The 17,484-nt window shown below is 41.2% G+C and overlaps 1 protein-coding gene across 4 annotated transcripts in view; it reads left to right on the top strand.

Annotated features, from left to right (window-relative positions):
- The first annotated feature begins 6,046 nt into the window (after nt 1-6,046).
- Nucleotides 6,047-17,484, top strand: part of CUL5 (cullin 5) — a 34,814-nt gene continuing 23,376 nt past the window's right edge. For 2 of the 4 annotated variants that reach the window (XR_007508867.1, XM_049823545.1), the window contains exons 1-4: nt 6,047-6,376; nt 13,253-13,362; nt 15,710-15,809; nt 17,184-17,360. Coding sequence is in view for 2 of the 4 variants with exons in the window: in XM_049823545.1 (XP_049679502.1) it covers nt 6,353-6,376; nt 13,253-13,362; nt 15,710-15,809; nt 17,184-17,360 (411 nt within the window). In the remaining 2 variants the exon portion in view is untranslated. Of the gene's footprint in view, nt 6,377-12,407; nt 12,532-13,252; nt 13,363-15,709; nt 15,810-17,183; nt 17,361-17,484 lie in introns of those variants that run through there. The other 2 variants (XM_049823546.1, XM_049823547.1) reach the window with 2 other exon arrangements.

The raw sequence follows: 17,484 nt of genomic DNA, 5'->3' as shown, positions 1-17,484 counted from the left end.
TGAAATACAACATTTTGTTTTCAGATGCTTTGCAGTACAGTATATAAGACCGTCAATAAGCTGTAGAACAGATTATAGTTCAGTGTATGTATATTCTTTTTTCCCCCATGGAAGGGCAAATATGGATACCAGAATGAAATTTCCAGGAAATCACAGAAAGTAGAGAAATCTCATTTGGCAGCTAAATTATTAAGTAGAAGTTTTTTATTAAGAAAACATCACAACTTTGCAAATTAAAGTTTGGTAAATCCCAGTTAGGAAAAGGAAGACCTTGTGGAAACAGTACACAGTTTGTATTTGGATTCGTAAGCTTGACGAATGGATATAAAGTATTGTTCTGGACTCCTAAAATGTTTAAACTTTCATTGCTTTTATTTTAAGTTTGATAAAGAGAATAAATACCTTCCTCTACTCATTTAAATATTTTACACATGAATTCTTCAGATATTTTGGCTTGCTTATACTTGCTTCTGTCCCATGTAAGAAGCAGAAGCTGGCCGCACACCATAGGAATCAACCAAGGAAAAATTTTTGAGGTAGCATATGTTCATACTATTTATTTATGCCTTCGGTATGGAATAGACTTACCAATCTAACTTCAAGCTGGTGTCTGTCCTGTGCTCACAGAAAATAATACAGGTTTGACTGAGCACCCAAGTACACTGCAGTTGCTCTGTGCTGACATCCCTTCTGCCACAGCCAAACTGTTACTGGTACCCAAGTTGCCAAACTTAAACCAAACATAGGTGGGTGCACCGTGCTCACAGATACTTCAGTCTCAGTGTTTCAGCTCCCTTACAGAATACTGCTTCACTGGCCTCTTTTTACATAATTAACATCCAGGAAGAGTGCTTTTCCCCCGCTGTAGACCCCAGCATGTGACATCAGCTCCTCCAAGTTGTCCACCCTTGCCTTTTGCCCAGAGCTGGCACAGCAGTCTAAGGAGCCTTTATTCAGCCTTGAAGAGAAAGAAGGAGGGCTGGGGGTTTATTTTCTACATGGGCATAGAACCATACCACAAGCATGCTGGGCTGTTTAAGAAATCATTAAACATCAAGACACAATTGTCAATAGCAAATATTTGCATTGCTCATTTCTCAGAGTCCAAAGATAATCTTTTAAATAAGTGAATGAAATTAAAATTCTAAAAGAGGAATCTGTAACATCTAAATCTCTCTAAAAAGCCTAATGGATAGGACTACACAACAAAATAAATAGATTCTAAAAAACCAAGGTCAAGCATTTGTGTGATGATCCTTTGCTCTAGTACTTAACCGTATGCGGTAGCACCTACAATGCCTAGGTTGCTTAAGGATGATAATGGTATCATCAAATGTATTTAAAACATAGAAGAATTCAACCAAAAATTCATCTGCCAGATCCTCAGAGAAAAAAAAAGACTGTATCTCATGAATGCATGTATATTTACTTGCCAGCTCACTTCTACTAGTAATTCAATGTCTGGAATTACTGCTACATTCCATGAGGCTCTCCTCTGAAAACCAACTACCAACATATGCTGCCATTTTACTCAGCAATATTTCCTCCTCTGAGAAGTGAATACAGCTGTGGAAAAGCGGAATTTTACTTGTGAGCATGGCAGAATTGTTTATCGTGTTTCAATGAATGTGCAAATCAGATGAAAGTAATGTGATTGAAGACGTGCAAGCTGAACATAATATAAAGACTATGAAGTTGTACAGGTTCCTGAAGACAATTTGCCTTGCATAATACTTAATTAGTGGGAGTGTAGCATACGTGTGAAGAAAACTAAGTTGGTTCTGCGAACCCAAAAATATTTTGCTAAGCAGCACTTTTGATGTGGAAGAGACACGGGACTCCACAGAGCAACTGTTTTTCTTCATGGAGTTGCTCCTTCCACAAGCAACCAGTGGAGCAGCAAACACACAGCTAAAATACATCCAGGAAAATAACTTGATAGCTAATATACACATTGTGGGCTTTTTACTCCTGGGGAGACAGGGAACAGTTGTTCGGCGGCCAACACCACCACAGCACTCCCGCGACTGCCCATCGCCTACAGAGGCTAGACAGGAACGGGGAGTAGAAGGCTCTTTATGTAGGAACAGGTAAATCTTCATTTAAACTCAAACTGAGGAATCCAAAATCCCAATCCTGAGCTGCTAGAATGGATCACCATCTTTGAAAGTATTTCATCGGCTCATTTCTCAGAGAAGGTTGCATTTTAGGCTAGGCCTGAGCTCCTCGGGGACGGACACTTGGTGTGTAATCTGCTGAGAGACTACTCCATGGGAGCAGTGCTGTAAACCAGCTGACACCAACCTTCAGCAGCCTCACAGACTACAAGGGCAGCTCAAACTAAGAGTAACCCTGACTACCTTCACAGGCTGCTAAAGGCCCACCTTGCAGCTACAGAGCTTCTGCAGAAACGTAAGACCAGGAGTAACAGAAAGAAATTCTATGCATTGTAAATAAAATCAATGCTTGGGTAAACAAGCTGAAGTTTCAGCTATAGTTCAATTACTGTGATTCCTCACAGCTGTGGCTTCAAATCTGCTTGTGTGTGAACTGATTTTTCCTGCTCTGCGAAAATTGTGGAGGGACAGACCGAGCCTCCCGTAGCAATAAACTCAGTCAGCAGGGAAATGAATGCACAAGATAAGGATGGAAAGGAAAACACAGATCATTTCTTCCATCCCTGCACAGCCCTGGGGGAGCAGTGAGACTAACCACTGCCAGATCCCTTAAGACCCTACAGAAATTTCCATTGCTGTTACGGGACTTGCAGGATGAAGGAAAAGTGCCAAGGACCCGGAGTCGGCACAGAGGCACGGGCTATTGACTCCCCAACTCCAGCGGCTCCCTAAGGATTGGTTCATTCTGTGGGACAGCTGCAGGAGAGGAGCGGTTGGGTGTAACTTTATGCCGGCACAACACCTACGTTGCAGGCTTCTTCCCCTTTCACCTTCCCCCTTGCACGGTTTCTTTGCAGGAAGGGGCTGCCAGAAGCCGTATTTGGCACCAACAGCTGACAGTGAGCAAGCCGATAGCTTAAAATGTTAGTGGTAGTTGCTAAGTATCAAGGTACTAAAACTGAGGGGAGGAATTGTGGAAAATATTTCAGTCATATTCTTAGTAATAAAAACCTTGCAGGGCTGGCACTGCTCTGCAGCACTTTTGAGAATTGTCTGTTTTGGTTAAGTTTTCAATGCCAAGCAAATAGTTGAGCTATTTAGTCATAATTTATATTAATTTGCTATTTTAAAATAATTACTGCTTATTATTTGGGGGAAAAGCCTCCTCTGTGGACATCATTTTTCTCATTTCCCTGACATATAGCCAGTGTTATATGCATTAAAAGAGCAAGCTCTGCCAGGACATATGTTTAGAAGACGTTAAGTCTCAATTCCAGTCAGTCTGACCATTGAAATTGACAGTTACACTGTTCATTTTATTGGGATTTTTCTTTTCCCAGTTCTCTGTGGAAAACAGTCTGATTCTCACAGTAACTTTTAAAACAAAAGAGAAACAAAGCTTACTGAGCACTGAAAAAGAGCCGCATATGTGAACAAGTGTCAGAAAAACAGCACATGAAATTATAATTTTTCATGTTGTATCCTCTTTCACTCTACCATGCTTCGCAGACCAACTGTAACTCCCCGAGTACAGACTGAATGGAACAGTAAATTTCTAGCTGTCCAAAAAAGGCTAGGAGAGGAAAAATTAGATGAGATGTAATTCCCTGCAGTGGCTCTCTGCAACGTTGTGCCTGGGCATGGAACAATGGCCACATTTTGCCTGATGTGTGCCACGTGCTTCTCCATGTCCTGGGAGGAATGCAGCCTCAGCAAAAAACCTCCTGCAGGTTCTGCCTGCAAACAGTTTCTCTGCACCCTGCATCCTCAGGGCAAAAATTGCAAAGTTTTCCAGCAAGGAAACTGCGAGGCAATAGCACTGGTGCCTAAAAATACATCAGAGAAGAATAAACACCAGGGAGAGAAAAGTTATTTAAGCCAAAGGACAATGTTGGCATAAGAACAAACGGGTCATCTTGAGATGCACAGGATAGGCGGTTCTGGTGACACTAAGATACCAAAATCTTAAACAACTTTAAGAGAAAGCAATAGTAATCTTTACTCCCACAGGCAGGCAATTTCTCCAGAAGGCCATTGTTATTAACTGAAAGGGTGACGTGAAGCCCAGATAGCAAACACCAGAAATAAGTGTTTGCTTTCTTGTTGAAATAGAACCAAACACGGAAGTTGTTTCATGTGGTCACTGACAGGGCTTCTTTTTCTCAGCTACAGGTATGTGTCGGTGTGACCCTGCCCTTTCAAAAGGATTGTCTTCAGAGACTTTCATGGCACAAGTTGTGCATAGGGTTAATGTGACTGTCCACAGCAGTGATAAACAAGACTTCCCCACTGAAGGAAAACCCTAAGTTTTAGTATCCCTACTGAACTGATTGGAGAAGAGTCTGAAACTGACTAATAAACCATCAAATGCTCTTTGCCGTCATGGACTAAGTGAAGATCAGAACAAACTATGTACGTCTCACTTGTACCATGTGTTTCAGGGCATTAGAAGAGAACACAGAAGCGCCTATTTCTCTCTGATGCAACTCATTCAAAGCCAACAGATTTGTGCCTGGAATCAATTCACTCCGAGACATCTAGGATATTATGCACGGTATTATTTTCACTGATAATCCAAATCTTAATGAGCTGTTGCTTGCAAGTCACTTTGAACCTGTGGACAGCTCTGGGATTAAGGGTCATTCACTCTGTCTTTTACAATCCATGCAAAGGATATAAAACTGTAGGCCAATGTAGTACCATTTGCTAATCAATAATTAATATCTTCATTACCATCAGAATTTAGTAATAATCCATTTGCAATAGAATTAAAGCAAATAAAACAAGATTATGTAACACTGTGTAGCATCAAAGCACCCTGAAGTGGTACTAAAATACCGCAAAACCGTGAGGCTCATGGATGTCCTTACTTCCCAGAAAATTAATGCACAGATCTTCGGAAAAAAATTACAGTCATTATGTAAGCCATGCAAAATGAGGCGCACGTTATTTTTAATATCGGTAAAAAGTACCACTGGTTCCTTGTCTCGCTGCTTCTCAGGTGTTCAGGTTCTCCTTATTCCTTGGCTAGCAGTACTCGCAAGTGCTGCACAAGAGCGCATTTGGGCAGGACGCAGGCACTCTCACACTCAGTACTTTCATTCTGTTTCCTATAAATAAACCCCGAAAGTTTCCAACTCCCCCCTAACAGGTACCTATACCCAAACATTCCCTCCAAACTCGTGAAAACAGCTTGGCAGGACGAGTGACGGCTTCACCGCAGACGCGGGCGCAGGGAAGAGGCCGGGCTTCGCCAGCTGTGGGTTTGTGCCGGTGACCGGTGACCGTCCGGTGCTTTCTGCCGTGAGGGCCCCCGCCGGCCGGGCCCGCGGGAGGGCCGCTGCGGCGTCACCGTGGCCTGGCGGGGACGGGGACGGTGAGCCGGGCCGGAGGCCCACGCTCGCCAACCTCGGCTAAGTGAGAAACGGTTTTACGTCTCTGCCGACAAGCCACGTTATTCGGCCGCGCTGAACTCGCTCCTCCGTTCGCGGGGGAGAAGGGATGGGGGGACCGGGAGGCGGTTTGGGCGAGGGGCGCCTCTGAGGCGGGGGTGGAGCGGGGCCGCGCGGGAGAGCAGCCGTGCACAGCCGCCGCCCGCTGGCTTCGCGGGAGCTGCCCGGCGGCCGGTGCCCGTCGAAGGGGCTCCGTGCCAGGGCCGGTCGCCGCGGGGCCGTGACGGCGAAGGCCTCCCCGCGGCGGGCGGGGGCGACCGGGGCGGCGAGCGGGGGCGACCGGGGCGGCGAGCGGGGCGGCGAGGGGGAGCGCGGGGCGGGGCGGGGCGCGGCGGGGCGGGGCGGGGCGGCGGGGGTTCCCCCGAGCAGCGCGGCGCAGCGGCGGGCCGCCAGGGGGCGCTGCAGGCGGAGCCCGCAGCCCGAGCGCCCGCGCTTGGCGGCGGGGCCGGCTCCTCAGCGCCGCATCATGTGGGCCGGCCCTTTCCATGGAGCCGGGGCTGCTGCCGAGCGCCTCCTGGGCGGACGCCGCCATGAGGCTCTGAGGGGCGGCTGCGTGCGGAGGACCCAGCCGGTCGCGCTGCGGAGCGCCCCGAGCCTGGCGCCGGCCTCGTCCCCGGGCAGGGGAGCCCAGCGCTGCGGCCGCCGCTACTGCCGCCGCGGGTCTGGCCGGGAGGGCGGCCCGGGGCCATGTAAAGCGGCAGCGGCCGGGGGGAGCCGAGCCGAGCTCGGGGAGAGGAGCCGCCGCCGCCGCCGCCGGCCGGGGAGGCCCCGCGGGGGGGGATCATGGCGACGTCTAATCTCTTAAAGGTGAGAGTGGGGCCTGGCCGGGCCCTGCGTGAGGAGAGAGGCGGCGGGGGCCGGGCGGCCGGGGCTGCCCCGCCGCCGGCTGCGCCGTGCTGCTGGCTGGGGCGGCCGGGCCGGGCCGGCGGGGGCAGGCCGCGGGCGCCGCTCCCCGAAGTTGTTGCCGTTCCGCAGGCGCGGCGGGGGGTGGCCGGCGGCCCTCCCTGAGGTGAGCGGCCTTGGCGCCGCGCCCGCGGGACCGCTGGCCTCGGCCCGGCCCGGCCGGTGGCCTCTTGGCTGCCGGCACCCCCCCCCTCCCCCCCGGCTCTCCCTTCCCAAACAGGCTTCGTTGGGAAACAGCGTTGCGTCGTGCTGCTAGACGGGGCACGGTGTCTTCCCTTTGTTTATTTAAGAAGACCGCGGCGTGCGGAAAACGAGCTTTAAGTTAAACAAAAGAGTTGAAAAACGTCTTCGCGGTGGGCAGGTGTCGTTATTTGGGTTGCTGCCGTATTCCAGCTTTTTTGTTCACTGCAGTTTTTCTGCAAAGGAAGAACTCCTGGAGGCCTTTCGCTTATGTTAAGCAGCTTTGCTTTTTGTAGTCAGATGTTTTCAAGCACTTTCCCGGCCTTTGATGACAGATGTCAGTCACCTCAAGCTGCGGCAGATTTGAACAGAACTTTTCAGTATGACAGTCCAGTATTTGAGCTCGGGACTGCCTGTCCTGATATTTGTGGCATGTGTGTGGAGAAGACTGTGTGTGGCCTTTGAGGCCATGCCAGCAGCACATGGAAGACGGGCCTACTTTAAACAACTGTTACTAATGCCTCCAGTGTTTCCAGAACGTCAGTGTGGTTGGGGGAAAGGCCTTGGGAAGGCTGTCAGCTTAACTTTATCAGTTAGCAATTTAAAATACATAGAAGTATGGAAATATATATGTCTTCAGCACCATGTATTACAGTTAAATGTGGTTCAGAAGAAGTGCTGCTTATGTTTTAGCAATCTGACCCATTTTGGATGTATAGATTTGGCCTGAAACTGCTGGTTGTGTTACTCTGAGACACTCAGTGTGAAGAAATGAGAAATAATTGACAGCCTTTTTTCTTCCTGGTATCCAAAAAAAAGTTTTAGTTTTAAAAAAGAATAAAATTTTTAAAAAAAATCATTCTTGAAATTGAAATGTAGCTAACATGAATTTTAATTTATCTATACTTTTTTGTGCTGTAGTGGGTAGTTAGATTATTAAGCAGATAAGACTTAAGTAAAAATGTAAAATTGAAGAACCCAAGAACTCTGGTGAAAAAAATAATGTCCCATAAGAAGAAATGTGATTTTTGTGGAAGAGCATGGTTTTAGAGTAGGGCTCAGACAGTTTATCTGCTTGTTAATGTTTTAGTCCATCTCTCTGCTGTATGTTTAAGGATCTCTGGAAAGACCAACATGTGCTTTGACGAGACATGTAGTTGTATAGCCCATAGTAGAGAGAAGAAACATAGGCCTGTGAGATTTGTCAGCATTCCACTTCAGCTATTTTGAAAGAATAGGTGTACAGTAAGTGAAAATAGAGTCAAAGGCCTTGATTCTGTGAGATGACTCTTGCTGAACTGAAGCCCTTGTGTTGACTAGTCGTGTTTTTGCAACTGGCCTTTGAATCATTAATATTTTATATTGACAACAAGATATATATGCACAGTGTGTTTTAGAAAAAATGCTACAGAGATACCTGTTATAAAATAGGCCTTTCTGGTCACTTGGAGTGTTTTTAAGCACTAAACTTACTAATTAGTGAGTTTTCTAAAGACGATAAAGTATGAGTCCTGCATTACAAAAGGAAAGATTATACAGTGATTTGACTTTGCTTATAATGACACAATAAACCACTGCAAGAATTGGAACTAGATAAGGTCTTTTGTTCCCCAATTCTGCTCATCAGAGTGCTCTCAGAGAAGCAAACTGTTGATTCCAGGTTAGTGTTAATTGTTTGAGGCTGTGAAATGTACTTCTGCTTTAATGTTTAGGGGAAAAAAAGCAATGTCTCAGCACAGTAAAAATCCCTGGGTAAGAAAGGAGAGGTGTTAAAATCTGTAAGGTTTTTCCGTATCTTTTCCAAATAAGCTTGCATAATCAAATCTAGGCTGGGTTTAGACAGGACTTGGTTTTGCTGGGATAAACAGGAACTAAGAGTATTTTCTGGTTTTCCCCCATCCTCATTTGACTTTATACATAGTTGAGAAAATGAAGTGAAATATTCTTTTCTTATTCTAGTAACAGATACTAGCTGAATCCAAATCTGACTGGCTGTTGTAATTTTTTAAAGGTCATCGTTTAAACTCCACTAGTGCATAATTTTCCTAATTGTAAATTATTTTTTTTTAGTGAGAAGCATATTCTCAGAGAGCCTTCTTTAAATGCAAAATTAGAATGACCAATCATATGTTGAATCCTGGTGACATACAAAAAATTGTAATGTGATGAAAATATTGAAGTACTTGGTAAGAGCTAGCCATTACATGGTAAGCTTGTGCAAACCCTACCTGTAGCAGAACTGCTCTCCCACGTTGAGGCTGTGGCTTTCCTGTAGATGACTGAGCCATTTCTAGGTGAGTCCCCTGGAGTTTCTTCTCTCAACATACATGTGACTCTGGCATTTTTAAAGTGGAGTGCTTTGTTTCAGGGGGCGTGTTGGACTTGTAACTTGTTCCCTTTGCAGTGACAAGGTAGTCTAAACTGATTCGCTCATGTGACATGAAGGTACGTGAGTTTTTCTGCAGTTTCTGGAACAGAAAGCACCTCAGCTTATTGCAGTACAAAGAAAACCTGTAGATGTGTTCATGCTAGCAGATGTTGACACTTGTGTAGGGCTTTGCTGGGAATGCCAGCAAATGCAAGAGTCTGTCTTTGCAAGATAAATTGCAAAGGAAGCAGCAGATTTTCCACAGACTTAAGTGAAATGAGAACCATTATTTACCTTTGCATTGGTTTCAACTATTTTTTTTTTAATCTCGGGCCTGTGTCACTGGCAACTGGAAACATATCTGGAGTTTTTGAATTCTTCAACTTAAAGTACGTATTTCCAGATCTGTATTTTAAGTTTATCTGTTGCTTCCTGGCTATTTCCAATTAGGATATCCTTAAGAATATTGGGAGTGTTGTTAGTTACATAGAAAAGCTTTCCCTCTGGCCACTGTTCTGCTTTGTGTAGTAGCTTCACTACAATCATTGCACTGATTTTTAGAGCTGCTGGTAGCAGAGATTAATCAGACAGTGAATTTTAAGCTGCAGTTCAACAATAAGTAAAACCAATGTCCTCAAAAGTTTTCCTTTGGAGTGAAACTTCAGCGTAGATCCCGTAAGTTTGCTGGAAGAGGTAAAGAGCTTGTTCTGCAATTTTGGGGAAGTGCAATTCAGCCTGTCGCTGAAAACAGTTGAAGATAAAATCCAAATGCTCTATCTCTGTGAATGAGACTAGTTTCACTGTAAAACATGGTGCTGTTTCAGTCTTAATATATATATGGTGTCTGAAAACAGTGAAGAGTTAAAGGTGAAGATGTTACTCATATGTAGATGAGATGTACAGTAAAATGTAGAGGATGTTGCTTTTTTACAGTACTGGTTAGAGCATCTGACAGATCAGGGCTGAATTTGTATGTGGCTTGAAATATGTAGAGCACACAGAGTAAAGACAGCTGAATGTCCAAATAGACATTTCAAGGTTCAGAGGGACAGTAGCACGGAAGTCTTGTTATAGTGCTTTCCCCTTGTTATATTTCACCTTTATTTAGGCTCTTGTACTATATTCTGTGCCTGCTTCTGCTCCACTTCTCTTAAACTTGCTTACAGTTAAGGAGAGGAATTTTGTGTTGTGTGATAATACCCAAATCAGGAAAACTGATTAGTGGTTAGTAGAACAATTCCACTTGCATCATTGTACTAATTCTGCATAATATCCACCAGCGCAGTCTGGGAGGTTTTTTTTTTACCTGCTATCCTAAAATATTGTGTTTAGGTCCTTATGCATAGAGGTGAATAACAGGAAAAAGTAAGTTTGAAGAATGAAGTTGTAGTATATATTTCAATATAGTGTGTGAAGTAGTATATATTTCAAGTAAAGTTTAATGTTAAAATGGAACTTTAAATCTCTGAACAAATTTAGTGAAGTGACTTTTGAAACATAAAATATTTCATAAGTGGAGTTATTTTTAAAAGCCTTAAATTTTAAAACTCCTAGAATGGTTACTTAGCCAGGATATGGCTATCAATGTAATCCATGTTTTCAGAGAAGATTTGATAAGTGGAGTAATTTTATTTTGTCACAGGTGTGACTTACGTTCCTGCTCACCTTCCTTTGGGAATGACGGTTTAAGGCAACAAGCTGAGAAAGAAAACTTACTAAGGAAATATTGCTGAGAAATTGCATGGGTTTGTGGGTGGCTCAACAAAGTGGGGAATGGATTTGTTGTGTTGTCTGGGTCACTGGTGTATGTGTGACTTTGGTAACAGCTAAGAATTTCTACTATTTGACCTCCTTTTCTACTATAAAATTTTGTTTTCTTGTGCACTAATGAGGTAGAATTAATGAATGTGAATGACACGAAGTAGGTGGTATTATGCACCCTTTCTTCTTCTAATTTCAGTACGAGAGTGTAAGATTAATGGTCATGGAAGCCTGAATCTATCTATAAGATGTTGAATTGTTTATTGAAATTAAAGAATAGTTTAGCTGAGTGGGATTTTTAATCCATTGATTTTATTTCCTCTTCTGCTTAATTTGGGAATAAAGGAGGAAGTGTTTAAAAAAAAAAAAAGTTTTATTCCTATGTATAGCAAACAAAGTTCTAAACTCCCCTAATGGCATTTTCTGTCAAGCTTTATTTGGGGAATTCTTTTTAAGTAGATATATGTTCATTACAAGTGAACATGCAGTTTTTACAACTGAAATGGAGTTTTATGTGTGCTGCTTAGTATGAACTAGTAAATCGTATAAACACTGGTGTTTGCAATATCCCCCCCCGATCTCACGTTTTACAGTGAAACTAGTCTTATTCAAAAGATAGAGCATTTGGTTTCTATCTTCAGCTGTTTCCAGCGAAGGACTGAATTACACTTCTCCAGAATTGCAGAACAAGCTTTTTACCTCTTCCAGAAAACTTATGGTATTTACTCTGAAGTTTCACTCCAAAGGAAAACTTCGAGGAAGTTGGTTTTACTTATTTTATAATGCCTTTTCTGGAACTTCTAACTGTTCAGCTGCTGGTGTTTCAAGTTCATTATCCTGCAAAGAAGGACTAGGAACAGAAATATCTGGAAGTAGAAACTAACGGTTTTCACAGGAATGGGAAAGGTTAGAGCAATGCATCAAGGTTCAGGGAATAATTGTAAACCTAGCTCTATGTAGGGGAAGCATGTAGTTGATGATTTTCAAAGATGATGCATTCAAATTATTATTTTTACTTTTTTTTTTTTTTACAGTGGAAGAGAACAGGGAAAACTGTCTCTCTGAATTGGAAAACAATTTCTTTTTCTATTTTTTTAATGTTGAAAGAATTCTAAACTTTATTGAACAGGGGCTGCTTCTGTGAGACCCATATTCAATACCTACTACAATGGTTTGATAATGCTGTGAGGCCTCCAGGTGCTATTGCTGTAAAAATAGTTACTGTGATGCCTGTTGCATCTTTGTAACTTGGAGATGAGACATCTTTGCACTTAAGAGCAGCAGGGGATACAGTTTCCAAACTGTGCTTATTCTGAATATTAAATAACAGATTTAATTGTAAATTTCCATGTAGAAATTAATCAGAAGGAGACAGTTGAGAGAACGTGGTGTGCTGGTTGTGCTTGTTTATCTGGAGAGATGTTAGTGGCAGAACAGTGCACTTGTCAGAATTTCAAGTAGTTAGACTGTATTATTTGCTGTATTTGAAGTGAATTGTGTCAAATTGTATTATTAGCCAAGACTATGATCTGTTCAAAATTAAGCAGTGCATTGGAACATAACGCTGCAGATAACCAGTAGTCTTTCTGCCACAGAACTCTAAATCAACATTTCTTTTAATTACAGGTTTTTCTTTTTATAAAATGTGGAGCTGTAACCCAACAGGATTACAACATATGCAGTAGAACTGTTGTTTTTCTCTTAAAGTTGTTTGGGTTTTTTAATAATGGAAGACAGCCTGTATACTATGGTGAGATTTTTCAGAATAATCAGAATGATATGGGAGCACTTAGTTTCTTTAGCTTTCCTCTTAATTTGTATCATAAATTTGAAAAAATTCAGCATGGTGTAAATCATTTTTATCTGCACCAACTGTAGTCCTTGCTGTCAAACTGCCTGTGGCCGGTTAACCCACAGGAAGGGAGTCTGTGGTACAACAGCTCCTACATTCTCTGCTTCCTTCCTCGATCTCTGCTGTGGATGCCAAATGTACAGTGGAGAAAAAGGGTATGTGGCAGCGTCCACAGGTACTACTCCTGATTCCTTGCTGCCATTTTGGTAGGGGTAATTTATTCAAGACTTGTTTGCAACTCTGCCTCATGACTTTCATTGTATGTGTCTTGGCTGGGGCAATGAAGGTGACCAAGTATTGTTCATGTTGTCCATGTATAACTCCATTAACAGGTGAAGAACACTTGCTAAAACTTGTTGCATTGTAGCTAATGCAGTGAGTAAAGGAAGACATTGACAATCTACTTCTCTAAGAAACAAATAATAGCTCTGTCACTTTTCAAAGTAATACTTGCTGTGAAGAGTGTTGTTCAGCTGTGGTATTGTAGCTCAAATGCTAGCTTATGAGAGGCACCTCTGAGAAGAAGGTGTTTTTACATTAACCATAGAAACTGCAATCCTTAAAGATAACTTTAAATAGGAAACTGTTTAATTAACAATATTTTTTTTGTTCCTTTTAGAATAAAGGTTCACTTCAGTTTGAAGACAAATGGGATTTCATGCGCCCTATCGTTCTGAAACTTCTTCGTCAGGAGTCTGTCACAAAACAGCAATGGTTTGATCTGTTTTCGTAAGTAATTTTTGAGTATCTTACTTCCTTCTGCATAATGGCAATACAGTTATGGTACTACTTCTGATACAGAAGTCACGTATGGTGTGGACTATGTGGGAACATACAGAACAGTACTAGTTTAAGTTGTATTAAGTGGTAAGTGTGCCTTCATTACTGTAAATGTGCAAAAATAGAGTTTTGCTGAGATTCAGATCTTTGCAAGTAGGATGGAGAAAGAACAGCACAGCTTTTGACTTCAGCTGATCATAGTAAACAAGTTTAGTACCTGCCCACAAAGCTTTTGTTAGAATTAGAGAGAAAGTGTTGTTTACTGCTTTGGCAGTAAGTTAATTTAAAGGCAGTTTGCTGAATGTTACATTATTCTGATTTGAATGGCTTTCTTCTAAAATAACTTAAGAATGCTACTGAAGTAATAGGGTAGTGCAGTTTAACTGGTATAATTTGAATAGTTTTATACCCAAAGAATAATATGTATATTTTTCAGACAGTGTTTGCATTATTGTACTTTCTAAAAACCCTGCTATTTTCCTCCTTCCAAAAACCCAAAAGTTGCTTCTTGTTAGGTGATGATTTTTTTTTCTTAAAATACATCATGTGACCTTTGCCAACATAATATGGAAGTGAGTTAAAACATATGTATCGAAAGTATATCTAAAATAATCTTTGTCTCAACGTAGTTGTTTTCCCTCAAATACAGTTGTAACTTAAATCTGTAGTCTCTCCTGCTTTTTAAAATTTGTCACAAAGGTGTTTTTGATTTAAATGTAGTCTTGTTGCAGTCTGTATCTTTATTGCTGTTTATAATAAGGATGGTGCAGTGATTCTTTTTACACCCATCTTAGCTGCACCTGTCACACTTTTCTGCCAACCAAAAGGAAAGGTAGTTTATCATGTAATGAGTTTTAATATCTTATGATGTCATGGCTGTAGTAGTTGCCAGAAACATGGTATAGTTAAGGTACAGATTCAGTTCTGAGTCATTGCTTTCATTTTTAATAACTATTTCAGTAATTCTGCATTGGTATTGAAACTTTCAATTTATTATTTTGCTTGTAGCTGAATTACTGAATAGAACTTAAGTAACTTTATGGCTAAATTAAGGTTGTTGAGGGAAAGGATCCCACTCTCCTAGGTTCATATTTTTGGACAGTGCTCTTTGAAATTTTATTAAAAAGTTTAACAAAATCTGTAGGTGTCTTCTTCCTGCCCTTTGAGTGTAATTATCCAGTGCTGCTTTTTCCACTACTGTCAGGAAACAGTGGCATTTTAAATACAGTAATACTTTTTCTGCATGTGAAAGTTGCGTTAGTCTCACAAGGTAGTTAGGCCTCTAAATCCTGGGCCAGCACCTTTGAGCTGTGTCAAAGGAATTTTTTCCTTGTGAGTTTTGTCTTTTCAGTTAAACCAAAAAAGATGCTTTTGTATGGAAATAACTGTATTGATTCAATAGGAACAAAGTCAGACCTTTAGAATATATAGTTGCTTTCCTGCTAAGATGTGGCCTTATTATTGAAAGGAGGAAGAACCGGAAGAAGGTAATGAGTCAAAAAAAGGCTTGCTAGGCCACATTATATGTGATGCATGGTTAGGAGTGTAACTTGCTTTATTTAGTCTTCATTATGGAAAGAAAATAGGAGTTAAGTTACACTTGCTGGGCTGTCAGCTAGGAAAAACAGGAATTTATTTGAATGTTGATTAAAACTCGTTAATAGAATTTTGCTTTGCGATGCTGTTTGGTAGCTTTTCTGCAGTAGGGTTTCACTTTAAAATGCTACCGCTGTCATGAAATGTTTAAGTGATGTTGTTAAACTAATTAAAATGTCTTTTAAATTACCTGATGCCCCGAGCTCAAATTTCTCACAAGAAAGGTCTGTTTCCTTTGTAGCACAAGGATGTTGTACTGCTTGGATTGTGAATCTATGGGTGAAGGGTGCGTGTTAATGAGAGTATTTTAGAATAATAAGGGCTGAGTACTAATGCTTCTACTGGCAAGTGATTTCTGTCTTTGTCAAAGAAAAGCTTTCAAAATTGTCCTTAATGCAGTAAAGATTATTGAATAGATGCTGAAAATGGAATTGCCTTCTACATCTCCTTCTTGACCATAGCCTTTTCCTAGATAGGTTGGTGTTACTTGCTTCCAAGACTTCCTTATAGCTTCAGTCTTTTCTCCAAACGTGTTTTCTTGCATGCATCACTGGGGTCTAACTGTGTATTGCTTGAGAATGATAGATAAAAAGTGTATTAATTTCTTAGATGTACTTAAATTAGGACTGTTTAAGCCTCATACATTACAGCATTAAACTTTGAGTAGCTGTTACTAAAAGCCGGATAAATTGTTTTCTAGAGATGTACATGCAGTTTGCTTGTGGGATGATAAAGGTCCAGCAAAAATCCATCAGGCACTGAAGGAAGACATCCTTGATTTTATTAAACAGGCACAAGCAGTAAGTTCTTAACGTTTCATAACTTCTATTTGTGTCATTAGAAGAATAACCAAATAGTTCTGACTTCCATTGGTTCTAAATGCATTGCTTTTTTGTTTGAAATTCGGTGATTTTCTAGAGATCATAATTATCCTGCAAACTTCGATTGACAAAAAGAAGACTTAGCCTTGAGCATTTGCCTTGGCTCATTGTTTTCTCACAGTCCTGAAACTGGGGCGGGCAATGATTTTTGTGTTATGTTAAAAAAACCCAAAACACACCATTATTTTTGTTTATCCAACAGTACTTATGGAATCTTCTTCCATTTGAAAACTTCTTGAGGCAAAATTTTCTATAAGAAATTACTGTCTGAAAAAAATGTAGTTGTTTGTCTAGCTTCAGTGCTATGCTGACATGTTCATGGATGGCTTTAAAATAAGCCATATATATGGCATACTGGAAATATCCATGCTATCGACTCGGCAAGCTTAGCTGTCCAGTTTTATGGGCTTCCCCCCAAATGATTGAAATCATCAATAGATTCAAAGGAAATTTTTCTGTTTGTAAAATGTATAGCAAAGGATGTTTTCTGTAATAAGGGATTTAAGACAGGGGGCTGTTGTGAGAATAAAAAAAAATTCAAAATCCCATGACAAAGGTTTGGAAAGGAGAAAATGAAAGTCTATAAAATCTTTCTTTAGTGAAGAGACTAAGGCTACTAAGGCTTTGCTTAAAGGAAGATAGTTTCTTATATAGGTCTTTATATAACCAGGCATTTAAATGTTGAATTTTAAGTTCCAACAGCTTGCTTGCATACATGCATAAATGTTATGCTGAACTGGGGCCTTCAATATGGTCTGCATTGGTTGTTGTTTGAAGGGCACCTTTTAAGGCACTATGATAGCTGTGGTACAATGTAGTTGTAGTTTCCAGGCATTAATAAAATACGCATGTTAACTAGCTGTCTGGGTCTAATGAAAGGTTAGTAGATGCCATTGAATTAAACTTTTCACTGTATAGAATGTAACATAGGCCTTAGAAGTTTGTTTTTTTTAGATACGGTTGTACCAGTAACATGCCTTTGGACCAAAGGTTTTGATCTTTTTACTTGCATATGGCTTAAAAGAAAAAAAAAGGTTCATTTGGAAAATTTAAATGTACTGACTGCTTGTTTGCTGCTACCTTTCTTTACCCTTTAGAAATGGTCCATATGCCATGGGTTGATAACTACTGCCCTAAACTAAATGTCACTTAAATATGTAGACTTTCTTATTCTGATAGACCTGTATATTTGAATTTTATATGGGGAGTTATTTTCAGTATAAGCAAAGTCAATCTGTATTTTGTGCAGAAAATCGCTTATAAATTGCCTCCTCTTCTTCCATCCTCCTCCAGAGAGTGCTGAGTCATCAAGATGATACAGCTTTACTAAAAGCATATATAGTGGAGTGGCGCAAGTTCTTCACACAGTGTGATATTTTGCCCAAGCCATTTTGTCAATTAGAGATTACTTTAATGGGCAAGCAGGGCAGCAACAAGAAGTCTAATGTAGAAGACAGTATTGTTCGAAAGGTAAGTGATAGGTATTAAGAGTTTTGTTGCATGCTATTCTCCCTACAGTAATAGTACAGAAGGGATTCTGTAGCTGAAGATGAAATTGCACCAATCATGTAATATGATGCATCACTTTGCTTCA

The sequence above is a fragment of the Accipiter gentilis genome, chromosome 19 (assembly GCF_929443795.1).
Source record: "Accipiter gentilis chromosome 19, bAccGen1.1, whole genome shotgun sequence".
NCBI lineage: Eukaryota > Metazoa > Chordata > Aves > Accipitriformes > Accipitridae > Astur > Astur gentilis.
The sequence above is the reverse complement of the archived record's forward strand: the minus strand, read 5'-3'. Positions and strand labels throughout refer to the sequence as shown.